At 28.8% G+C, this 27,611-nt stretch overlaps 1 protein-coding gene across 10 annotated transcripts; it reads right to left on the bottom strand.

Moving 5' to 3' along the window:
- Positions 1-27,611, bottom strand: LOC142323885 (syntenin-1-like). Of its 10 annotated transcripts, none has more exons than XM_075364205.1 (8): positions 27,524-27,608; positions 24,990-25,269; positions 24,476-24,537; positions 19,362-19,422; positions 16,637-16,870; positions 11,310-11,435; positions 4,569-4,804; positions 1-1,742 (listed from the first exon to the last, which is right to left on the bottom strand). In XM_075364205.1, exons 4-8 carry the CDS (start codon positions 19,410-19,412, stop codon positions 1,457-1,459), a joined length of 933 nt encoding a protein of 310 aa, XP_075220320.1. In that variant the 5' UTR covers positions 19,413-19,422; positions 24,476-24,537; positions 24,990-25,269; positions 27,524-27,608; the 3' UTR covers positions 1-1,456. The 10 variants fall into 10 exon arrangements, with proteins under 10 accessions (XP_075220320.1, XP_075220322.1, XP_075220314.1 ...); XM_075364207.1 differs by having other exon boundaries at positions 16,637-16,864; XM_075364199.1 differs by lacking the exon at positions 24,476-24,537 and adding an exon at positions 19,516-19,998 and having other exon boundaries at positions 16,637-16,864.

Here is a 27,611-nt window from a genome sequence, read left to right as displayed (position 1 = left end):
ATTGTTTTTGGAATTACCTCAGTTGTTTCATTTTAAAAATTGTGTCATCAAAAACAATAAATTATTATTTAAAATACCTCTATTTCTTTGTTAATAACTTAAATGTAACTAATAATATTTTTCAGTATTTGTAACTAACAAAACAGGTAGTAGACCAATCTTCATTATCTCTCTGCTAATTTATATAAAAAAATGACTCTTAAAGTTTGCCTGTGAGTTCATTAAACTATGTTATTTTTGATTTTGCAATAAGATATTTTCCTTATTGTTTTTTTTTCATGAATGTTTTTATTTATTTTCAGAATTTACATTTTGTTCTCTATGTAACATACATGATGTATTTTTACTTTTTACATGATGTTCATGATGTTCAGCTACATTGGATTTTTTACTTTTTTTAAATCTCTTTTGTCTTTATATTTTTCCTATAATTCTAATTACTAAGCTCTCTGTTATCTTATTATTGAATTTATTATTTAAATATCTTTTACCTTTTACTTCTTTTCTTTATTTGAAGTAATGAGTAAACTGTTTGTTAATATTTTCTTACACATTTATTCTGTTATATAGTTAGTGTTAATAAGTTTCTAGTTGTAATTATACAATTCATTTCTTTATCTATTTTTCTGTATTGTGTTTTCTATAAGCATATATTCATAACACTTTGGATAAACCCATTACAATGTTCTTACTATCAGAGTAACATAATCCTTAACATCAGTTTAAATAAAATATTGACATTTTTAAAACATTACTATAATCTCAAAATTTAAGCTAGCATTATGGAAATCAGTAATCAGTATAACACAACAAATATAAAATATTGATATTCAAACAATTTTATTTAGAAAGTGTAACTCGGATGAATATTGAAAGAAGAAAACCTCGGATGAATATTGTGACCTTTGTAATCAACTGAAAACAGTCAGATTAGACTCAGCAATCTGAAGAGTTAAGAACCTTTCTATGTTTTTCAATATGAGTTAATATTAAAAAACACAAACAAAGAATAACATGAAATTTTATTAATTATATTATGGGTTTTATTAATTATTATTTAATAATTCATCATTTTATTTTATGGAGGGTACGTATCTTATGCATGCACATATGGAATTGCTGGTGGCAGCAAGTGGTTAGGACCATTATTTATGCAGATAATTATATGATATTTAATGTTATCCTTTTTTTAAATAAATAAATTTTTTTAGGAAAAATAAACAGGAATGAAATTTTACAACCAAAAAAACTGGAAGTGAAATAACTTTACCATTTTCAAAATATAAGCCAAACCCCTCATATTTTTATTCCTTTCCAGGTTCATAGATCAAACACTAAAGTCCCACAGCTACTTGAACATCATCATCAGGCACAAATTCAAAGAGCCACAAACTGTAACTATAATTTGTATTTCTAAGGAAATAAATACTAAAATATACAGAAATGATAAATTATTTTAACAATTTATACAATACTTATTTTTGACCATATCTTTATAAATAAGTGATGGAATAATTTTAACAGTAACCACTTTTGGAGCCGCTTCAATGATTGCATATATTTCTTGATCGCTTAAACCAACAACATCATGTCCATCAACTTCTAACAAATGATGTTCTGTAAGTAAACCATTTCTAGTAGATGAAGAATTTTGTACTAAACCAATAATTTTACCATTCTTAAACTGGATTCCAATATTACCAATGCCATCCTTTTGAAGAGTAACTGGTCTTTCCAGTGGCCTGGACAATTAAATAAAAATAAATCAAAATATGAATTAATGAAGATAAATATAGTAGTAATGCACTTTAAAAAGATTATTTTTTAAATTATTTTCTACAGTGTGCATGCACACGTGCACAGACAGAGAGAGAGAGAGAGAGAGAGAGAGAGAGAGAGAGAGAGAGAGAGAGAGAGAACAATCTATATCAGTTATAAAGTTATAAGATGCTGTGTGTTAACTGGCTATATAAGTTTACATATAAAAATTTAGCTTTAAGGCATATGATAATGCTTGATTTTAATAGCTTCTCTTTCTATATGCTACTATGTGACCTGATAAATAGTCCTCTGGATCAATTAAAGATGGTTTTAATTGTTTTTAAAACAATTTATTTATACTGTATTACAATAGGGATTACACTCCTCTACATTCTACCTTTTGCAGGAATTTAGTGGTGGCAGGAATTTCTTGGTGAATTACATCATAAAAGATAAGACAATATTAAATTAAAATGATGTTTCAAGTAAACATTAAATTTGTTTTTTAAAACATTAATTTCTCTTCATAATAATGACATAAAATCTAAAGTCACAGTTACAAAACAAGCTTGACTGAAGTTTTTATGAGTATTATGTTATAAAGAAAACAACATTTTGTACCACTACACTAAATATTAGTGGTGCTGGTTTCCAATCGTAAAATAGTCATTCAAAATGATTTTCTATTTACATTAACAGAAACTATTAATTGGAAATGGTACTGTTGTATATCGTTCAGCACTCATTAGCAGTTGCTAAATACCTAAGATCAAATGACTACAAAATAAGACAACTTTTGCAGTAATAAGATACAGAGATGCTTTCTGCTTCGATGTGAGACCAGTATGTTATAATGATATAAATTCAACCTATCATTTTAATATGAAGTGCACAAATGATTATTGAATGCTTAATTATATTTTATATTTATTTATACTCTCCTAAAATACTATTTTTAATTCTTTTTTATTCATTCAAATATGTTTAATGCCAATGTGCTGGTTGTGTGTGAGGAAGCGGTTTACATTATCAGTAATACATATTCTGCACATCTACAAAACACATGTTGAAATTTAATCAAAAATTAAGATAGTTAACTTTAGATTGAATTTGAACCATGTTACTCAATGTCAGTTTTTATCATTGTGATTCAATTAGCAGAACTGGTCAGTCTGACGTGAGCTAAAATCAATTATTGAACAATAATTTAGTATAATTTTGGTATAAGACAATGAAACTGCAAAAAAATGTTTTACTTAGAAAAACATATGTACAAGTGAAAAGACTTTGAACCAAGAAAATTCAAATAATCTTGTGAGGTCAAGAAAGGTAGATACTTGAGGTAGCTATTATGAGGATATTATGAGGTGAGGTTAAGAAAGGTAGGTTGTGAAGTAGATAGGTATTTTAGCAATGGATATCTATCCCTTGCTAAAATTGTTTTTAGGCTTTAAAATCACTGCATGAATTACCAGTCTAAAAGATCTACATTTTTTTCGGAGCAATTTATTTTTTTACACTTATTCTTTCTGTATTATTTAAAATTAAAAAATTGCCCTTCATATAAACATATTACTTAGATTTTGAGTTTTTTTCATAATAATAATAATAATAACTAGATGTACCTAAATTTTCTGCATCCTAATCTAACGTGAATTTAAATATATACTCAAATATTAATGTCACAAAATATTCTTATTTTATTCTTTATTATTATTTACTTAATATCATGTATTTTCTGAGATTATTACTTTACATCTCTGACTTTTATGAATTAACAACAGATTATAATTATTTCTCTTTTTTATTCATTAACTTTGTTCATTGTAATACTGCTCTAATCAAGACTTTTCTATGATCCTTCTGAGCAGTTGTTAGAGCAGTACTTCTTTATTATCTATGAAATAGTTCACATACCATTCCTGATATTATCAATATGTTGTATACATTAAATATCATAACCATAGTGATTATAAACAACCTGACAAAACACACCCTCTTAAAAATAGCACAGCCATTCTCTGAACAAGCATCCCATGCCTATGTTACTAGAGGAAATCAGGAGTGAAGCGATTTCCCACTGACTTCTTCACAGAAAGAAATGTACTACTGCATATCAGCAAGCAAATCCAATGAAATGTAAGCAATATTCAGCTCTTCAAGTGATATCTTGACTCTATACACGACAAGAAATGACTGCATGATGAGCTTATTGCTTTCAAAGAAATTATTGTATTTAAGATATGTTACATGGGTTGTGGCAATAAGAAAAACTGTGATAAATATTTTTAAATAATTAGTGATCAATTTAGTGTACAATTATATTATCTCAAAAAAGTGTTTAATTACATTATGAATACAAGATCTTTATATGTATTATATGTACATAATCCTGAATATATACTTACCTAGATAAAGTAACAGGTAACATAAATAATAAAAAATAAAACATTGATATAAATAATATGATAATTGACAATTTAGGGAACAGAGAAACTACCTAAACTACTTAATGGTTAACTTACTCAGTTTAATTTTGAGATCAAATAAAAATTAGAGCGACAAAAAATTGTGAAAAATAATAACTAAATCATTTAGTAGTAATCATCAATCAATTAAATACTACCCTATTTGAAGTTATTGAAATGTAAAATGTTTCTGGCTTGAAGTGGGATGAGTATTTAGAAGTGGGTTTACACGATACACATGTCACCAATAAAAGTCATGTGACTCTATTACAATGTAATTGAAAAAAAAATTAAATAATTATAATAAAATATGGATAACAGAAATAATAAAGCATTTACCTATCACAAACAAGAACTTTAATTCCATTAACACCACTTTTGTGAAACAAATCATGAATTTGTTCTTTAGAAAACCCAGCAACATTCACGTTATTAACTTGAAGAACTTGATCACCAAATCGAATATTACACATAGCAGCAGGAGATTCTTTGCTCACAGAGCTCACATGGATGCCATTGTTTCTGGCAATTAATCGCAGACCAACTTTTCCAGATACATCTTTGCATAGAATTACCTATGTACATAAAGGAACAATATGAAATTGCAAATTAGAGCATTGTATTATTAATTTGATACACAAAATAAAACTGATAAAAGTATTGAAAAATAAAATTAACAAAAATCAATATTTAAATCACAATCTAGACTTCAGGCCATTTCACCTTTAAGATAATAAACATTACAAGACTTGTTTTGATTTTTTCAGGGTTTTATATCTATCAAATTCTTAGCTAGAATGAAATACTGTTCTCTTGGATCATGAGAATTCTTCAGAAAGAACCAAAAGTTATTGAAACCAAAAGATTTTACCTGAAAAGAACTTCAGCCTAAATTTAGACTTAATGTACCACTACTTGATATGGAAACCTCTGGAAAAGACCGTTTAGCAGATGCACCTCTTTTGCACCCACCAAACTACAAAAATAAAAAAATACAGTAATTTAAACAGATCAACACAATCTAGTAATGGATCTCAAGATGTATCTTAAACCATTTAGTAATTCTTAGGAACAAGAAGGTCTGGTTTTAGGAAGTACATTTTCTGAAAATTATACACTTCAGTTCACAAAATGTGATTAAATGGTATGACCTTAGGCTAGAAAAAATAGCTTAATATTTAGAAAACTACTTTGAAGCTGTACTTTGAAGTTTTCTTCGAAGTACACATAAGTTCACACACTTCTCCTAGTGGTTCTTCCACTGCTGGAATCATTTTTCATAATCTATGTTTGGAATGTTCAACAGACCCTTCACCACGTTTATTTTGATCTCTTCTATCTCATAAAACCTTCTTCATTTCAGTAGCATAGTGAGGCTTGGAAAGAGCCAGAAAATTCACAGAGCCATTATTGAAATTGCGAAGAGTAGAGAGGCTGCTGAATTTGTGCTTTATTAGAAAAAGTCAGAATGAGTTTCAATTGGTAAGCTACACCCACAGGTCATTATGAATCAACCAGTCACAACTTGGCCATAGGTGTGTGGTTATTTGATGTGTTGTTTGTAACAGTACCTTGATGATGATGAACAATATGATTGTACTCCCTTGTTAACTGTCTGACTATTAAGAGCACATTCATAATGAATTGCACCCTGATGGTCAAAGAAAACTGTAAAAAAGGCGATAATGAATTGCATAAGTTCATTTTTCCATCCAATCACTTTAAGCCTATAACATTATTAGCTTTTTTTTTTAAGAAACTAGAGTAACAAGTATAAAAAATTAATATTTTTACATTTCAAATGCAGTGGGTAACTTGTGAGATGGATTTCAATTTAAAATAGTTTTTTTTTAATTTAAAAAATATTTTTGTCACCACAGACCACTGGAATGGGATGGACAAAACTTTTCTGAAGCAATATGTATTTAAGACAAATTATAGCGATTTTTTGGTAGGGGGTAAATATTAAATAATTTTTTTTGGAAATTTATGATCTTGATAAAAAAAACTTCAACTTTTGTACGAAAAATGTTTTTCTAAAGTGTGCCAGTAAAGATATGAAATTTTATTTTTTTCAAACCCCTTCCCCAAATTCAAATTTTTACAAGAATTTAATATAATCTTTCCCTTGAATAAAGTACCTCTCTACCAAGTTTAAAGAAAATCTGTCTACAGAGTCCAGAGTTGTTAATAGCATCTGTTCCAGAGTCCAGAGTTAATTGAATAAGATTAGGCCAACATACAAACATCTGTACAAATCTCTGTCTGATAAAAATAATTTTTTTGGATTTAAGAGCACTGAAATAACAAAATTTTCTGCAGATTAGTTGCAATTTATTTAAATCTATTTTTTTGTTAAAATCTTTTTTAAATGTCTCCTTTAGGCACAAAACTTAGAAGACCAACTCTTTACTGGAAAAAATGATGTAACTTTTTTGACTTAAAAAAAGAAAGCTGCTGTAGCCAGGAAAGTAACATGACATCAACATTGTTTCATGATTTGTATACGAGGTGTGTGGGAAAAGTAATGAGACCGACTTTTTACTTACCAGTTTTTATTTTTTTCAAACAACAATATTATCCCCTTCAAATAGTTCCCTTGGGCAGCTATACACCGGCAGAGTTGTTCCCACTCCTGGTAGCAGCGCTGGAAGACTCCAACTGGTAGGGCTTTTAACTGGTCAGTCACAGTCTTTTGAATGTTTTCCAGAGTTCCAAAATGACGTCCTTTCAAGACGTTTCAATTTCAGGAAAAGGAAAAAGTCACAAGGACTCAAATCAGGTGAATAGGGGGGTTGAGGAACCGTAGGCATGCGTTTTGATGTCAAAAATTCCCTGATAGAAATGGCCGTGTGACACGGAGCATTGTCATGATGAAGCATCTACTTGTCTGCAATGTCTGGTCTCACGCGAATCACTCTTTACCTGAGCCTTTCAAGGACATCTTTGTAAAACACTTGATTGACAGTTTGTCCTGGAGGAACAAATTCTTTATGCATGATACCCCTTCTGTCAAAAAAGCAAATCAGCATGGTTTTGATCTTTGATTTGCTCATTCTACATTTTTTCGGCCGAGATGACGGAGTGTGCCACTCTTCGCTTTGCCGCTTTGTTTCAGGATCGTACTCAAATATCCAGGATTCATCACCTGTGATCACACGATTGAAGAATTCAATCGAATTGTTAATCTTCTCAAGAAGATCAACGCACATGTTTCTTCGATTGTCCTTCTGTTCTGTTGTGAGGTTTTTCAGCACCAATTTCGCACAAACCTTTCACATGTCCAAATCGTCTGTCAAAATTTGATGTATGGTGAAAGTGTTTAAATTTAACTGTTCACTCATCATCCTTATTGTTAAACGACGGTCTGATCTCACAAGAACCCTCCCACGCTCAACATTTTCGTCAGATTTTGAAGTTGAAGGTCTCCCTGAGTGAGGTTGATCTTCAACATGTTCTCGGCCTTCCAAAAATGATTTGTGTCAGCGGAAACTTGTGTTCTTGATAAGCAATGTTCTCCATAGACCTGTTTCAACTTTTCAAAGGTTACACTCACAGATTCCCCAAGTTTAACACAAAACTTGATTGCACAACGTTGCTCTAAATTCTGATGCTCCATTTTCATAACACACAATAAAAACACATCATTGATGTTGCTGTCAAAAATAATGTGTTGGCTGAACCGAGTTGAAACTCGTACTGAGCATGTAGAAGGGATGAACAAACCGGTCTAGCACAGACCGGTAGACACAGCGTTACCAGATCGCTTGCAGTGTTACCAATCTCATTACTTTTCTCACACACTTGTAACTTCTTCAACAAGGGAGCACTTTCTGTTGAGATGACCGTGCCTTTATCTGAGGAATTAACTGCAAATCCAGGTCCCATCTCCAATTATGATTTTCTTTATAAAATCAAGTTTGACAGCACTCTTGGAATCCATCATATTACATGCAACACAGAGACAGTTTTCTTTTTGGTTAGAAGTGACCAGTCTTGGAAAATATTTTGCATTGACATGACAGATGGAAAGATTATCAATCACAATTGATTGCACTAACCCAAATAAAACTTCTCCTTCACTTTCAGTCTTTCTGATTGTTATTCTATGATCTTCTGTTAGTAGCTACCAAACTTTCTCGGTTGTTTCTGATTTTCTGAGAGCCTGTCAGATCATTCATTGCTCTAAACCATTTGTTCTCATAGTGGGCGAAACACCCCTTTGTAGGTGCTGGAGGCCTTCAAGGGGGAGTGGTAGAAAGCCCACCAAAAACTGGGGGCATTCAGGTGGTGTATGAAGGCAATGGCTGATTAAAAAATAAAAAAGGAGCAAAAATGATGTTTTCCTGATATTTCAAACTAAAATATAATACCTACTACACTAGTAGAAAAAAATTAAAGGGGCACTTTTATGATAAAAAATGATTGTATTCAAACTACTTTAACTTTGCTACCAAGAAGGTTAGAGAGACGAATAAAAAAAAAAAAAAAAAAAAGGTTAAAGCTTGAATACTCTACTTTTTGACAGTATACTTCAGAGTTAAAAATCATCAAATAAAAATAAAAAAACCAATGAAAAGAAAAGAAAGTTTTTTTCATGTTTGATCGAGCACATGGGGGAAATGAAATTTTTTCAGTTAACTGCATTAAAATTGTTTAAAATCTTAAAACTTTAGCTTTATTTCTGTTTTTGTATGTCTCTATGATTTTTCTGAACCGAAATATTCGACTTAAAAGAGATATGGCCACTTTTGTCTTTAATGCCGCATATCTACCGATCTAAGTAACGTATTGATTCAAATAAATATGTAAATTAAAGAGTTTTGATTTAGCTGATAGCTTTAATAACAAACTGTGAGGTCTTTAATGTAGTGTTGCAGTTTTGGATTTTGTTCATTTTGTGTCGAGGTATTGAAATCTTTAAAGATTGAGACTGCTACATGTATCACCCGCTGCCCCCTGATTGCTAAAATATTAAGCCTTTTATTTTGAACAAAATGACATTTTATTTTTTTTAAATCGGTTAACAAATAGCGAATTATGGCAGAAAATCGATGTTGTAATTTTGTATCTGTTTTCATGTCCTCCACTTTACGTTCAATTCGATTACATATTGTTTTTATTTCTTGTTAATTCTATTGTTAATTGTAAACTGGTATCAAATTAAGCAATAATTTTTTGCACAATAATGGACCTAATAGTTAAAAAAATAAAACAACTACCTGTGACAATCTTACGTTAATTATTGTAGAACGTTAGATGCAATTAAACAGTTAACAATTGTTAAAAAGTTATCAGAGATGTTCAAAGTATCCACCATTAGAAATTACACAAGTCTCCAGTCTTCTGAGAGATTGTCTTAACCGTTCAAAAATTCCGTTAGTATTCCTAATTTCTTGAAATTCATTTTGGATCCTTTGTTGAAGATTCTCAATGATGATCGGGCAGGCCAGGGCGCTGGCCCTCCACGGCCTATACATTTTTCATGGGAAGTTTCATGCAGGAAATTGATACAAACTGACTGAAATGTGATGGATCTCCATCGTGGTAAAACCACATATTTCCTCTTTAATTGTAGAGGTAGGTCTCCCAAAAAATATGAAGATTTTAGGTTAAATGAGCAAGATAATTTTCTCCATTTAAACGATTGAATGACAGAACCCAAAAGATAGTCATTAAAAATACCTGCTTATATGCTCAGGAAAATCTTTGTTGGCTACTTTGGAAAGTACCATGAGGATTCTTGTCGCTCCATATGCGCTGGTTGTGATAGTTTTGAACACCATTCCTGTTGAAGGAAGTTTCATTTCTACATTGTTAACATGATCAACAGTAATAGTTGCCGTGAAAAATTATATCAATTGTTTTATTATTATTTAATTTTAAATGTTATTGTGAGAAAATTATTACTTAATTTGATACTAATTTACAATACTAGAATAAAGAATAAATAAAAACAATTAATATTTAATCGAATTGAACGTACAGCGGACATGAAAACAGACAAAGAATTAAAACATCAATTTTCTGCCATAACTCGGCTAATTGTTAACCGATTTTAAAAAATAAAATGTCATTTTGTTCAAAATAAAATGCTTAATATTTTAAAAAACATAAATTTTGATAAAACTAATGTTTACGGAAATATTACGAATTGCAAAATAAACATGGCCGCCATTTTGTAATTTGCGAAGGTATTTAAGTCCTGATTTTTTGCTAATTTTAAAACTTTATTACCAAGACACTTATCAAATATTAATGTGATTCGTCTATCCGAACTTGAGATATAATTTTTTATATAAAAATAACAAAATGGCGGACAGCGGGAGAACGAAGGAGAAATTGTCATTTTTCCTAAGAATATTTTTTGTTTAGTTTTACAAGCAGAATCCGAAAAATTATAGCCAGCTTTAGAAACACTGTAAAAATAAAGCAATTTGCTTAGTTTGCTATATCTGCTGCAATAAATGCAGACATTTATAAATATGGTTTAACAGCAACTATTCTGCAGACAATTTGCTTTAAATAAATTTAGATTTATGTAATGACAAATTAATTCACCACCGAACCCTTTTGAGGTTTGTACATGGAAATATAGAAATTAAATTTTGCATGATCAGGATTCAAACCCAGGACCCCTGAAAGAAAGGCTGAGATGCTACCATTCCAATATGAAGCTCAGCAATCTTTTGATGATGATAAAGCACATATTAGCAATTTTAATTTTGTATCAGCCTGCAGAACCTACGGAATGATTTGACAAGCCAAATTTAGAAGGTAATGGTTTTTTGTTTTTATTTAAATGATTTTCCACTTAAGTTACATGGAAAACCCCTAAAATGGCATCAAAAATGGAACTTTTTTATTTTTCTCTATAAAATAAAAAAAATTTTTAAAACTATTAAAATCAATCTATTTCATAAAAAGTAAGACTTGAACACAACACATAAGGATTAAATTCAGAATCTCCTTTTTCTTTGAAGTTAATTAAAAATGAAAAATAAAATGAAACGATACAAAAAAAATAGTTTTATACTATTATTCAACATGAAATGAATTTTAGTAACATTTAGCAATTACCTCTCGTATTCGACTAGTATCTTTAGCTGGCTGTAAATCTGGAGGTTGTACACTTAATGGAACTATCACCTTCTGTGTATATACACTTTCTCCTTGAGCAATAGTAGCAATTTGTGTGTCAATAGACTGTAAAATAAAATTTTAAAAATATAAATATAACTGATAAACCACATGTGCTCTTTTTCCAATAACATGACTATTATTTAACAGGCTGTAAGAGTACAATCTCAAATAAAAATTAAGCTACCTAAATAAACAACAACCTGATATTTCTTTAAATACAGTTTTTATCCAAAATCTAAAATTTACCTGTTAATATAAAATAATGGAAAAATAAAATGTCTGATTAAGCTTCAAAATGATTTTTTCTAAAGATTAAAAAACAATTATAATTGTAATTAAAGCAATCAGCTTGTCCAATCACTTAAAATTTGTTCAAAACATTTAAAAACAGTTTTACTTACAAAAACTTTGAAAGATAACTTTCTGGCTTGAAGCATAATGTTAAGCTTTATGCATAAGCAGTATTATACTGCTTTCCAAGCAATTTTATTGAGTTAACATATCATGCTATACATCATTTTTAAGTTCTTACATGGTTTTTTTCTGTAAGGATATTTTCTGAAAAGAAGATGTTTAAGTTTATGAAAGTAAATATTTATTCTGAAGTCAATGATTTTAAATGAAGATAATAAACATTTTCTGATCATACATTATACTTTTTCATTAGAGTTACATACTTGTATGTAAAATGTTTGATCTTCTTAAGCCTTTTCTATGGAAATATTAATTACAGTACATTTCATACTTTGTTATATATATATTCTCTATCATATTAAAAGAAAAGAAATGTAGGTCTGTTTTAAATGATCAATTTTAAAAATTATTGTCCTGTAGGTGTTTATATTTTCCTTTAAATGAATATACTTTATTTTTATTTCACTTTTTAACTGATATTGACTACAAAGTCATTAGGCATAAAAAATACTTGCATCATGCAGAGAATCTCTACCTAGCATTCTTTAGCTTCAGGGATGCAGAGGATAATAGAAATTAAAACAACAATGATTTCCCTTTGCATTAGTGACTAATTAGATAATGTTCATTAAGTAGTAATGAGTATAGGTAACTTATCAACATATGATTGGAACATGTGAGATCAATTGCTAAAATATTTCTGAGTTAATGACTTTTCAAAATTTCTGGTAAAAAAATAATATATAATAATCAAAGTAATTCAAATGATACCAAGCATTCAAATTTAACTGTATCAAATCTACAAAACACACACCCAAGACACTGGTACTCTGTAAAGAGGTGAATGATTAGACTAAGTCAGAAGACAGTCACTAAATTTTGTATACATTGAAAGAAAAGTATGATTGATCACCCACATTTCTTGATGTAAATAAATAAATATATTTATTAAAGACATGGAAGTAAATGTTAGTAGCCACAAAGCTATTATTCAGGCACACATGACCAATTTTTCAATAGTCAAACCAATTCTCTTTTCTCAGAAGCAGTTTTTAATCATAATAACCAAAGTATATAAAAAACTATCTGTTTTCTCTATACAGTTAGCATTTTTATATTAATGACAGTTGGTAGTGCGTAGAAGTAAGATACAGAATTAAAAAAATAATTTTTTCATGATATGGTAAATAATATGATAAGGCTATCCAAGAATATGTAACTGGGTAAGAGTACACATGTTTTTATTCAGATGGACAAGAGTATGCATGTTACTGGAGGAAAAGAGTATATGTGTTTTGCTCATCTCACTATGTGTTCTCCCTCCATGTAATTTTAAATAACAATTTTTTTTAGAATGTGTGTTTTTAGAGTTGTTGGGATGTATAAAATAATAACAGATAACGTACTCACTGTTATGGAAAAATAGTTGGTTGAAGTTCAGCAACAAATCATAGAAAAAGAAAGCAAACAAAATGTGGCCAATGAATTAATAGAGCTGTAAGTGTTCATTAGTAGAAATAAATACAGTTGCTGAGATTTCTAAATCCATGTTCTCTTAGATCTGTATCCTTTTTAAACTAGTATCTTCCTTTGTATCTATTTACCCCTTTTCATAACATATTATTTTCTTTCCATACAATTTCTTTGCTTTATTTTGTACCAGAGTACAGTGCCATCATATTTAGGAAGAATTAAACAAATTTGTCTTAAGAAATGGAAACAGTATTAGCAGATCATTTTTGACAGATGCCAAATTCTGTAGGTTGGTCAGAACAAAATTGATGTATGCAAGTCTCTAGTTTGTAGTGCTGAATAACATTAATCATCCATTCAACAAAACCCAAGCATTGGCCAGTAAAGATTCGATCAAACATTTTGTAAAAGTGTCGGAATGTTGTAGTATGGATGCACTATTGCTTTACAGCTGCATCCAAATTTTTTGGAAGTTTGAGAGAATATTACCAGGAGAAAAGTTTTCAGCCAGGTAGAGTTTTTAATATTGAATGAATCAGACTGTCGTAACGATCATCTGTCGTAATAAGTTTTGCATTGTTTAAATATAATGTTTTTGCATAAACAATGCAAAACCATGATAATGATTTTGCATGATACTCTAGATACTGGAGTAACTGCAGCAGACATTCCAGTCACTGACTGACTACATAGTGTTTATTAAGTAGTAATGAATGTAGGTAACTTATCAATGCTACCTATATTGGTAACATATAGGTACCAATATGCTGCTGATAACTGGATTATCAGCAGGATTAACTGTTAATTGCCAGTCTTGCTGGTTTTAGACAACCATTCATCATATTACTTCTTAAAAACCTCCTCTTTATGAGAGAGGATTTTATGTCACTTTACTCAAGTCTCAGCCATTATGTAGTCTTTTAACAAAACATTTTTGAACTATTATTTGGCTTATTCCATCAAGGTTGATAACAGGTTGGTTAATAATAACAGCAAGACTGCCAGCTGTTCTACTTTTTTTTAGTCATTTATTTAAACAAGGGCTGCTAGCCAGCTAGATGTTTTCTTCAGCTGGAATTTTCTCTATAATCCAGAAATATTTTTTGTTGAAACAATCCAACCTGCAGTAGATTTTCCAAAAATATTTGCATAGTCTACATTGCACATAGAATTGTTTTTTTAATTCCAGTGTCAAACCAACATTAATAAGGCCGATACTGAAATTCAAATCACTGAAGTATTAAATGGAAAAATCTCGTTTTTATTTTGGAAATGCATCCAACTCCTAAACATGTACAAAAAGAAAATCTCAGAAATCCAAAATACTGATATCAGTTACAGTAAAGAAAAATTAAAAGATAAAGAAAAGTATCTATTTAACGCAAATAAGAAATGAAATGTATTAAAATTTCTGTTGCTAAAAATTTGAACTTTAATGTAAATCCAGAATCATTAACCTCTACCAAACCATCAGGGGAAAAGGAATTCATACATCCTGGTTACTGAAAATATTTTAATGATGATTAGATACAACAATATAGAGAATTTTCAGAATGCTGGCATAGGACCTGTGGGAATGAGAGCCTTTGTAAGTATAATTTAGTTTTTTTTTCACTTAAATAATGATGAATAATTTTTCTTTTTAAATTAAAATATTGTAATCTATTTTTAGTTTATTTTTTATTAAAAAAAAAAAAAATCAGATTTTATGTACAATTAATTACTCTAGTGCAAAGTATTTATTTTTTATTAAATCAAACCAACTATAAAAATAGTTTTTTTATGATTAATTCAATTCAGAATACAAATTTATTACTAAAGTGTAAATGTTAATTGATTATAATATACTTGAGAACAGAAAACTGTTTCTAATTAGAAAATTTATAAACAGATATAAAATTTATTAAATGAAATTTAAAAAAAATTTGAATTAAATAAAAAAATCACATTTTTCAGAGATATTTTTTTTGTCTTCTTGTCCAATTTTTTGAAAATTTGCTCAGATAGTAGTTTCAAAGTATGTAATTGCATAGGTTGTTAACTAACTTAATAGCATTTTAAAAAATGGTTTCTTAAATTCCAGTGGTTATACATGAAACTAAAAAGTTCAAGCTTCTGAAAATACTATTTCTATTTACATTAAGGTGAAATATGAAATACTAGAGCAGGAATCCATAAAATGTGTACTTTTACCCATTTTTGCTCTATATTTATCAAAGAGTTCAAACTTGATGCATTGAACAACATGAGCTGATTATTAACAACATAGCAGGAGCCATGTTTCTTAATTGTTAGTAGTATTCAAGAAGCTAAAAATTTAAACTTTCAGTAATTATTCCTCTGAACATATTTTTGTCTTCATCACTTCAAAAGAAATTTAATTCACAATTACATCTCTACAAACAACTTAAATTTCATCATCAGGGACTAAAAGGATTTACATGGAACCAAATACAAAGAATTTGAGGCATAGGACAATTAAAATATTTTTCAAATTAAAAACCTGCTATATAACTGGGAAGTCATGTGTCTGTGTGTTCTGATGTAATGCTTGGATGTTGTTTTTACCTGTCTGACCATTTCTGATTCACATTTTCTCACAAACCAGTTCATAATTTCAGTTTCAGACTGTTAACACTAAACTGACAGAGTGAAGCATATTGTAATTAAATATCATATTAGGGCTGTATTTTTTGAAAATGAGGGGGCCACATGATTACTGTGTCTTTAGATTGGTACTAGGACTTTCAGAATAATCCAACAACTTGACTCATCTGTTACTCAACAATGAACTGAACAAATTATTCAGTGAATGAAAGAACATGATTTCAGCAGGACAGAGCTACAGCCCATAGTATGAGAACATCAATGATTGCTTTATAAGATATTTTTTGGAAACTCCATCATGTCCTGGAAAATGAATGATTTAGTCTCTAATATCACTATTATTTAACATATGTTTAAATTTCATAACATGTTTATTTAAATTTTACTCATTCTCACACATTAGTCTGCATGTTTAGTAAATTATTAATATTTAAATGCTCCATGACCCATTTAAGAGTTTAAGCATCAACTGCTGATGCATTAGTTAAAAAGTGTTAGTTACAGAACACAGTTACCAATTAATGGAAAGTGAACTCAGCATCAGTTAAATTTGCTGATTTAACAAAACTGATAAAATAAATGTGGCTTATAGTTTACAATAAATGTAAATTAATTGTTACTAATTAGTCATTACATCACATCATTTAGTTACTTCCTTAAGTGTTTGTGTAAAATATTACACACAAAAAAAATACAAAATTACTCTAAACTTTAAATGAAATTAAGTAAACAAACATAAAATTAAACTGAAATTATTAAATGTAAAATACCTGACTGTTCTGGGTTAAGTACTCTGGCATATTTGCTGCAATGACAGCAGAAGAAAACTCAAAATTCATGAACTCAGATAATTTTGGATATAAAGATGAATTTACTTCTGGAGCAATCGGATAAGGTAAAGAAGATGGCGAATATGGAGGTGGTGCAGAAGGTTCTTCAGAGGAGTTTGAAGGGGTTGATGACTTATGTTCTTCAATCATTTGTGATTCAAGCCTCAACTGCAACTAGGAAAAAAAAAATCACAATAAAATAGACAATTTTTTTTTGAGATGATGGTAAGTTTATTTAGCTACATTTTATTTAACAGATTGAATATGAATAATAAACTTGTTTTTTTCAAAATCCCAACATGTGGTTTATATTTTCAGAGGGTTTTTTATACAATTTGTTTTTATCCAACATATTACTTGTCTTTCACCCTTGACCATTTTTATCTTTAGATTTTATAGCTCATTAGAAGACTTTTATAAACTCTATTCATTCAGTAACTCAAATGACAAGTATTAGATTATTTTTATTAACAACTTATTAATACAGAACGTGTTCTTTAACTAAACTGTCAGGTTTCTCAGTATGCTTTCTACGGCATGAATCAAGGTCATTTAAATTAAAATTCACTCAAAGAGGTTCTATTTTCAGTTCTCTGAAGTCAAATTGTAAGTATTATCAATAATTATTACTTGCATAATCTTTAACAGAAATTTTTCATTATAATATTAGTTTTATGCAAGTGTTTGTTTTTATTAGTTATACTTTTATGTATATTCTTATTAAGAGTTATATTTTTAAAGAATAAACAATAAAATGCAAGATTTTTCAAACAAGGAATAGATTCATCTTCATAAAAATTAAAAGACTATTGTCATTATATTTCTCTCTGAAATCAAATAAAACATTTACTTAAAATTGATGGAATGCTACAATCGTTTTTTTTAAGTTCTGCAGTATAATATTCTGATGAAGAAGTATGGAAATTTATGATCTTTTTCATTTTAAATTGTAAAATTTACAAAATTATAGTCATGTAATGTAAGTTTACTAGTTACAACACTGAACAGAATTTCATTTTTGGGGAACTTCAAATTATCTTTATTTTTTGCTCATTTTTAACCTGGGAATTTTTAGCAGGTAAGGAATTTTTTTATTTTGCTTTTAATAATATATTCAAGACACAATAAAATGCACTGATTTTTATATATTTTTTATTTATTTTGTAGTTCATCACTGGTGGATCTGTACTAAGTTTCTTCTAGCCTACTCATGTGGAAGAGATCTTTATTTCTACATTTCAGAGAGCCTTAGTGTTTATTATTTAGTATAATTAATTAGCATTATTTTTCTACATTCCCTTTCTTATTTTTATCAAGATGTAGATTTTTTATGTTTTACATTTCTTGCCAACAACTTTATTTCATCTAGATAGTCTTTTTATAGGCCAAGACATATTTAAAACAGAAATACTACATAAAAATTTTAAGTAAATGAAAGTTAAAGTAAAAACCAGCTTTAAAAAAGGAAAAAAAACAGTTCAATTATTCTTTAAATTTTCACTTTTTGAAGTCAGTCAAATTAAACATTTTTTTTTTTTTTAATTACCAAATATATTCTTCAACTATTAAAGTTATTGTGCTAGCAGTGGACAAGTCCCCCAAGTTAATGCACATGCACCCTTTGCTATTATATAATACGAAGCAGTGGCTCTATCCACAAGTTCTGAGCATCATCCTTACAGCAGCTGATCTACCAGGGTACAAATATACAGCCACGGAACTGATAATGGGGAAAAAGGATCAGCAATGTGAATGTGGAGGGTGTTAGAGAGAAGTAATCTATCAGTTGGAATAGATTGGAGTAGTTTAACATTTTGTCATGACTCAAAAATAAATGCTTATTTGTTTGTTTTTAATTTGGAAATTACAAAAATATGAAAATAAAAATTTACTACTTTAAATTACAATTGAATAGTTTATCTCTTTTTTTAATCTTAAATACATTTTTTAAAGTTATTTATCTTATCTTTTAACAATTTTAAAAAAATCTTTAATCATACAAATCCCTCATTTTATTCTGAACTCACATTTTTTTTTATCAGCAAACCTTTTCTTTTTAGGTTCAAAAATTTTACTTGTAAGAAAAATTTAAATCTACTGTAACAAAATTAGCTCAGTTTTAACACTATACTTAGAAGGATTATTTTTTTACAATTTAGTTATTTAAACTAGTGACTTTTTATACTCAATTTATTTAAACTTAACTATTTAATGGAAATTTTTGAAGTTTTGCAGCCATCATGGAATTCATCTTGTGCATAATACACAAAATATTGAACAGTGAATAATTTATATCAAACAATGGAATGGGTAAAATAAAACTTAAATAAAAAAAAGAACAAATATTTAAAATTTATGTAAGAAACAAATAAATTATGCACAAGATGAATTCTATAATGGCTGAAAAACTTAAAAAATTTCACATTAAATAGTTATGTTTAAATAAATTGAATATAAAAACATAATTTTAAAATAAAATATTCCTTTTATAAAAAAAGTCACTAGTTTAAATAACTAAGTTGTAAAAAATTAATCCACTTGAAAAAGCTATTCTTAATGTAATCAGTTGATCTGAAGTGGTTGGATGAAGAGTAAAGTAACATTCTTAGAAATATATAAAATAAAGCATCATTTAAGGTGAAAGATGAAAGTTTAATTTTAGTACCTTTTCCAACTCATCCTCCTTCATATCTTCTAATGCTGGATTCAAGGACATCTTGATAAATCTGAAATCAAAGAAATTAAAATTATAATACCAGGTGATTCAAAAAGGACTTCACAAATTTAAAAGCATATAAAAATTTACTGTGATAACTTACAGATTCATTTGAGGTCTTATTTCACAGAAAAACAACATCAAGTTTGTCACCCAACATTCATTTTGATTCGATACGGCTTCCATTTATAATGTGACATACATCTCACCTGAAGTCGATTTCATTCCAGAATGTAACTAGCAGGTTGGGTATTATCTCTGCAACTGCGGTGTTAATTCGAAGTCTTAGCTCAACAAGATCAGCAGGCAAAGGTGGTACATAAACCCAGTCTTTAATAAAACCCCACAAAAAAAAATCTACTGGGGTCTAATCTGGGTAGCGAGGTGGCCATGCAATTGGAACTTCACGACCAATCCACCAACCTGGAAATTGAGTATCAAGAAAATCTCATATTTCTAGGCAGTAGTGAGGTGGTGCTCTGTCTTGCTGGTAGTAATGACATCCATCTTGGTCATCATCATCTAACTGAGGAATTAGTAGATTTTGAAGTATGTCCAGATAAATGATTCCATTTATGATTGCCTCCTGGAAGAAGAACAGACCATACAGTATTTTTTTGCTTAGGGTACAAATACATTGACCTTAGTTTTATCATGAATGTGCTACAAAGTTTCGTTACGGATTTTGCTACTGTATATTTGGCAGTTACAGGTGTTCACCTTGCCACTGATGTGAAACGTTGACTAATCACTAAAAACTACATTGTCTGCAATTCTATCCATCATTTCCACACAAAACTACAGCCAAGCAACTTTGCCACCATCTGTAATGTGTTGAACTATGGTTAGTTTGTATGGCTTCAACTGCAATCATTTACATAATATGCGCCAAACAGTCGTCTGTGGAATTCTAATCTCATGTGACACATGTCGAGTGTATTTCTTCAGACTACATGCAAAGTTTTCTCGAGTTGTTCCATAGCAGCTTTAAGGACACATAGGTGTCCTGGTGATTTTGTATGTTTAATAGATCAATTTGCCTCAACAAAGGTTTGGTGCCAAGAGTAAATTGCATGCCTACTAGGAGGCTCCCTACCATACTCCCAAAAAAATTACATTGAACTGCAATTGCTGACTGCAAATTGTGAAACTAAAACACACAGCAAGCACGTTTCATACCAGTAAATGTATCCATTTTTAACAATACTAGTGACAGCGCTGGTGGTCGAATTCAATAGTAATGAACTAGGTGAGTCACAACTTGATGTGTTTTGCTATGACATGAGAACTCAACTGAATCTGTTATCTAAATAAATTTTTAATGCTTTTAAAGTTGTTAAGTCTTTTTTGAGTCACCCAGTAATTATCATTTATTTATTATTTTATGGTTTTTTTTGAAATAAAAATGAAATAGAAACAAAGAAAGAAAAATTATTAGAGTTACTCTTACATTTTTTATTTTGTAATTTTTTTAAATTAAAATATTAAAGCAATCAATTTTAATTTAAACATGTGCATAACTTTCAAAACAGTACATTCATTGGAATATTTTAAAGAAAAATCATTAACTTGTGAGTGAAGGAAATCATTAATAGCGTTGCTTATCACCTGCATTTCAATGGGCAGCGAACACTGTGTAAGGCAGTGTTTGGTGCAGATGGTTAGTGCTTGACTTTGCATGCAGGAAGTCAAGGCTAAGTCAAATCAGCTCAGGCCATCATTATGTTGTCGGATACAAATTAACAATATATACTGACTACTAATCAACAGTCTGTCTATCTATGATGTACAAACTACACGTACAATTATTACTATATGTGAACAAGAACTACAACTGTCTTTGAATCTTCTTTAATAACACTTTATTAGGATACCTGGTTGTTTAAAAAAATTCTTATGAAGCTATCAATTAAAGAATGTTAATACATAAGCAATTATGCTGTAAGAGAACTAGACCATGATGGTTTAAGAAACTGGTACCTTGTTTAGCAGATAATGAATATTTAGCAAGATGTTCAAATACTTTTAATTCAAAGAATTTACAATTTTTTTCAATTAAAAAACTACAGAATAATTAAATGAATCATCAGATTGAATCATCATTGTTATTAATGTTGAGAATTCATGACGAGGAAAGGACAAGGTCCTTCCTATACTGTAAGAAAAATAAATACCACATATTATATATATAATCATATATTAATGAAGAAAACCATCCAACATCCTGTTGTAATATGGCACAATTATTTAATAATGTGAGAAACAACTTATATTCTAATTAGTCAGTGAAATTTCCTGAGACAGTTTAGTACAATTTGTATCTTATGTCAATATGACTTCCAATACAATTTTTGTTGGAAGTAACAATGAAATTCCACAGAATACATATTTTTGCAACAGATTCTAGTACAAAACAACATTTATTGTTTTGCACTAATGCTTCATCACTGCATATAAAGAACTGGTGAAATTTTTGAAAAGATCAATGCCATAATTTAGAAAACATTTTACTGATATAGACCTGAAGAACATTAATTAATAATATACTATATCAAGTCAAAATATGACTATAGCCAAATTATGACTATAGCCAAATTATCTTTGCTTTGAGAAAATTATTTATTAGGTTAACAACAAAATCATGTCATTATTTTAGTGAGTAATGGGTTCAAAGTCTTTCAGATATCTGCAAAACAGTTTCATAACAGTTTACTCAATCCTGATTTTGCTTGTTTCACACATACATACATACATTTGTTTTTTGATTTAGATAAACTAGTGGGACCCTAATTTGTAAAGATTTGCAAAATATCTCGATCCCCCATTTTTGAGTTGATAACCACACGTTCCCCTTTAATGTTACAGTTATTCTAGCTATATTCACCGGGAAAGTAAAATTTTATAGAGTGAAACAATTACATCATCTTTTTTTAAATATTCCTAACAACAGAATGAAAATGCTTAAAAATTTTAATCAAGAAGAAAATTTATTGGAAAATTGATCTTCATTGATGCATAATAAAAGGTTAAATATAACTTTAAAAACAAGAACATAACATGAATAAAACAGATAGTATTGAATTAATTTACAAAAATAAATAATAACAGAATGATAACAAAAGAACAAAAAATCTGTACAACTTGATACAACAGACTTTAAGAATCTGACAGTTAAAAAAAAAAATCATTCGTTATTTTATTTTGTTCCACATTTTAACTGGCAGGATCATTACGAACCACACTTCTAACTTGCCCCACTCAAATTTTTTCAACATTAAATTGAGTGTAACTTAAGAATGACTTGACCAATATCCATAAAATTATCACATGTACAACTTCAAACAAACTACTACAGCACCTATAAATTTCAAGGAAATTTATTTAGTAGTTTTGGATATTTTCGACCAAAAAAATTTTATACGTAGACCTATAAATAAATAAATATACAATGTGTTCCACAAAGAGGTATACGCTTTTGAATTAGTATCACTCGCCCATTCTCACACTGATTCTGTTGAAATTTTATAGACTTTTTAACGAAGATTCTGAAAATGTTCTGTGAAAATTTCAACAGTCTAAGATTCATAGAAACAAATTGCAGCTTTCAAATAAAAATATAGATTTCAGATAAACCACATTTTTTATTCATTACAAAATAGCTGATAAAAATGATTAAAAACAGATGAATTACAAAATGAAAATGACTCCAAAAATTATGAGAAATTTTTGTATGAATTAACAAAGAAAATACTTAACTCAAACTGAAATCCATCAATGTAGCATCGTTTAATAAATCCTGTGTATGCATTCGTAAAGAAATACTTTGGAATTCATATAATTTCTTCTTCAAGACCCTCTTCAGCTCTTCATTAGAGTTAAGTTTATGGGAGTACACATTCCTTTAAATAAGCTTGCAAGTAAAAGTCACAAACAGTGGTCTAGCGACCTCAGTGGCCAGTCAAACAATTCACTTTCACGACCAATCCAACAACCCTGAAGGTGAGTATTTAGTAGCAGCAAATTGGGTTTGCAAAATGAGATAAGCTTCATCTTGCTGAAATACAGCATGTTTCATTTCTGGTACCATAAAGTGAAGCATTATGTTGTGTTGATTTAACACTTCTAAATATCTGTTTGCAGTCATTGTGTTGTCTGATATATTGTAGGATAATACACCATTGACAGTCAGCTGCTCAGACAGTATGCCTTTTGATTTAAGCTGCTCTGCTCAAGAATATGAGGGTTTTCGGTGTTGTAGTAATTACAGTTTGCATAAGAAAGCGGAGCAAGGTTATGATAATTATTAACTTATTTTATTAAATTTTAACCGCTAATTAGTAATACATCATCTAGTTTTAATGATTTTTACCAGCTATTTTGTAATGAATAAAAAATGTAATTTATCTGAAATTGATGTTATTATTTAAAAGCCTATTTTATTTCTATAAGTACTTTTAGAACCTTGTTAAAAGGTCTGTAAAATTTCAACAGAATCGGTGGGTAATGGGCGAGTGATACTAAATTAAAAGCGTATAGCTCTTCGTGCAACACACGGTATATAATGTGTGTAAATATATATATATATATATATATATAAAACCAATATTGAAGTGAATGGTATTTCCGTACTCCTCATACATTAAAACGTAAAGAAAATTCATTTTTACTCACCACTCCCACCTTGCCGAAAGTTATCGAACGTAATACCGTACTTTTCTTAAAAAGTTGGTAAAGAAATTAATGTCGATTTTTATTAAAATATCAAATTATTATTTTTGTAATAAAGAGAGGAACATTAAAACCGTGGTAAAAACAATAATATTTAAGATAGCTAAACAATTTATATACGTAAAAAACACAAATCATGAAAATAAAATTTTTTTGATAATAAAAGACATAAAAATAAAGACATTAAAAGTGAGACATTGATAAAAAATGAATTAATTGGAAATAAACCAGTTTGATAATGACGTTTATTAAAATTTGTAATATATAGTAAGATTACGCCAAATTACGTTATCTAATTTAGCAAAATTAAATAAATCAAAATTAATTGTACAAACCAGTTTTTATGCGCCGGGAACGTTATGCAACTCTGGCTACCGAAGATGTCGTTCTCAACAGACTACAAAAGTAGAAAATTAAGTGAAACATTAAATTGTGTAAGTATGCAAGTAAAAAATTATTAAACAAATATTTTGATATTCTGGACCTACGGCGACTGTATCTTCACAGTCCCTTGATCGGTTGTAAGCAAAATTAAACGACCTCAGCGACCCGCATTCAGAAATCATCGTAAAAAATTTCTTAAAAATCAGCTCATCCAGTCCGAAGATATCAAACAAAACAACTGACATAAAAAAAAAATTGACTTATCATCCTCCCGAATGATAGTACCTAATTTATAATCGAAGTGACATACAAATGTAATTAAATCATCTATTTAGTGCAAGAATATGACAGGAAAAGAAAAACGTTTTCCTTCTACCCCTTTAGGGGGATTTGAATAAGACCAAACACTAAAAAAGTATTTTAGCTACTAAAGAGACATTAAATTGTATGAAAAAATTTACCTACCGTTTGAGTAAAATAGCCCCATATACAGAAATCATTGTGATTTCTTCCAAATTTCATCTGAATATGGTCCAGCCAGTCTGCAATATCAAGCAAAATACAGGCTAACATACGTAAGTACACACGCCCTTCTGGAATTTTTCAGTGGTAAAAATTGTAGTTTTTAGTTAGAGAGGAGGCCATGAACGTCAAGATCTACTGAAAACCTCATTCAAAATTTGATCTGATTAACATACTTTTGTTTGTATAATGTAATGCACAGTTATATAATACAAGTACATAACTGGAAAAGAAAAAAAACACAATTCTGATTCAGGCATTTAATAAAATACAAATAATTTACATTGTTTACATATATATATGTGTAAAATTATGTAAGTTAGTAGTAGAAAGAAATTTACGCGAATTTTTATATAACAAATAAAAACCGGTTACTGGTTTCTCAGGATACTGTTTTAGAATTCCTTATAATATTAAAAAACCTGGCAAGGTCACAACACAAACGCATTTATTGTTCTATTCAAATATAAAATTTAAAGAGAGATTAAAAACAATATGTGAAAATTAAGTAAATTATCAAAACTTATCCATTACTTAAAATTTAGTTAAATGAAGGAAAAAATGTTTAATGAGCTTTTTTACGTAATAAAAGGTAACCCAGTAAGAATAATTAGCAGTAAATTAAATAAAAATGTATAAAATCAATTTTAGTTTATTTTTCCAACAATCTGCTAACGGTGTATTAGTTTCCATCCAAGCTGTTTCGATCTGGCAGTTCTCCCAACACATCATTTAAGTAAACAAATGTAAAACACCAATCAAATTGTTTAAACAGTAAGCATGTAGGAATAAAATTAGAAATAATTGCAATGAGCAATATGCTTCAATGATATTCAAACAATAATTACGTAATATCATTTTATTTATTATATTCAGGGAAATGCCATCTCTTAAAAATATAGATATCTCAGAAAATGAAAGAACAAATGAATTTTTCATCAAAATAAAAGTAAAAGTGACATATAATATAAAAAGAGAAAAAAATTTAAAAAAAATTATTGGAAGAGTGGAAATTATATTTCTTTGCAAATATTTACAAAAATAAGGATCTTATTACAAAGAAAAATTGTCAAGTGTTTTTATTAAAGCATATTAAAATTTCCTCACTTTGATATTTTATCACTGTATACGAGAAATTGATAACTTCAACGTTTTAAGTTATAAATCGCTCTCCCCGTTTTGGAAAATTTAATTTTAACATACTGCAATGTAAAAATTGTTTATAATAAATAAAACTGATAGGATTTTATGTTTAGATTTAATTATTCTCCAGAGTTAAAATATAAAATTCTTTTCCATAATTTTCTATTGTGAAAATACTTTACTTAACCAATAGATAAAACTTAATATTACTTTTTAAGTACTGCGTATTCTTAAATACACTTTACTTAACAACAATTTTGATACAAAATCTGCTGACGAAGTTTAGGAACGTTGAAACAGCATTACCGTGAAAATAGTGTAATTGTATAAGCAACGTTTTCCAATTCTAATGTCTCCTTCAAACAAATTAAAATTCATGATAAATTTCTTCAACATGGTTCCGCTGGTATATTTTAATAAAATAATTAAAAGTAATTAATAAGTGATATATGCACCTTAATAGTAAATAAATAATTTATCTAAAAAATAAATTATTTATTTGCTGGTAAGGTGGATATATCACTTATTTACTTTTAATTATTAAATTAAAATTCTTAGAAAAATGGGTTTAATATGGTATAAAACTTAATTTGTTTTGGTCTAGTAGTTCTTAAAATATATCTTTTCAAAAACAATGTTTTTTATTCGCTGTGTGGAATTGTAATGATGAAGAATTAAACATAATTAATCATATAAAAAAATCGAAAATGACGATGATTTCAATTATTAAAACATTGTAGCCGACATATAAATATAGATTTATAATCCCTGCATTAAATTTCCTAACTAATAACATAATCAGCATTTGATATCTACTAGTCAGATCTTAACCGAAACCAGCCGGAACTGACATAGTTTTTACTAACTCTAAAACATAAAACAATCTTGGTCTATAATTTTTTTCTTTCTAAAAAAAATATAAAATAAAATAACGGTTTTAACATTTTTAATAGGGTTGTTTAGAAGCTATTTAATTGATGTTCTCTTTCAGTTAAAGGTCCTACTATTTATCCGAAATGAGGCGTAATATGCATACAGACCTATACTAATCAACCTCTCAACAATTAAAATAAGAATAAATTCAAGCTGAAGCGTTATTATTATTTTTTGTGTAGATTAAATATTAAAAAAAAAAACTATGAAGATAATGAAATTTATATTTTACGTATAAGGAAAACCCCCTTATGAATCAATTTCCAGGAATATGTAAGAGACGCCATCAAAAAAAGAATTCAAAGTACGATAATAGTTTGCTGTACAATTAGTAAAAGTTTTTCTGAAATTAAAATTTAATATACGTAAATTGGTTAAAGGAAAGGATAATTAAATCTTACCTTGAGAAAAACATAATACAAAAATGAATACAGTAATTTTATATACAACAGTAACAAAACTACTTGCAACTGTGATATCTAAAACACC

This window comes from Lycorma delicatula, chromosome 4, assembly GCF_047948215.1.
Source record: "Lycorma delicatula isolate Av1 chromosome 4, ASM4794821v1, whole genome shotgun sequence".
NCBI classification, from domain to species: Eukaryota; Metazoa; Arthropoda; class Insecta; order Hemiptera; family Fulgoridae; genus Lycorma; species Lycorma delicatula.
The sequence above is the reverse complement of the archived record's forward strand: the minus strand, read 5'-3'. Positions and strand labels throughout refer to the sequence as shown.

Coding starts and splice junctions, on each gene's coding strand:
- LOC142323885 (XM_075364198.1), bottom strand. CDS start 19,598: ATGGAAGCCGTATCGAATCAAAATGAATGTTGGGTGACAAACTTGATG. Junction 19,423..19,515: donor ATAAGACCTCAAATGAATCT/GTAAGTTATCAC, acceptor CTTTGATTTCAG/ATTTATCAAGATGTCCTTGA. Junction 11,436..16,636: donor ACTTAACCCAGAACAGTCAG/GTATTTTACATT, acceptor TTTATTTTACAG/TCTATTGACACACAAATTGC.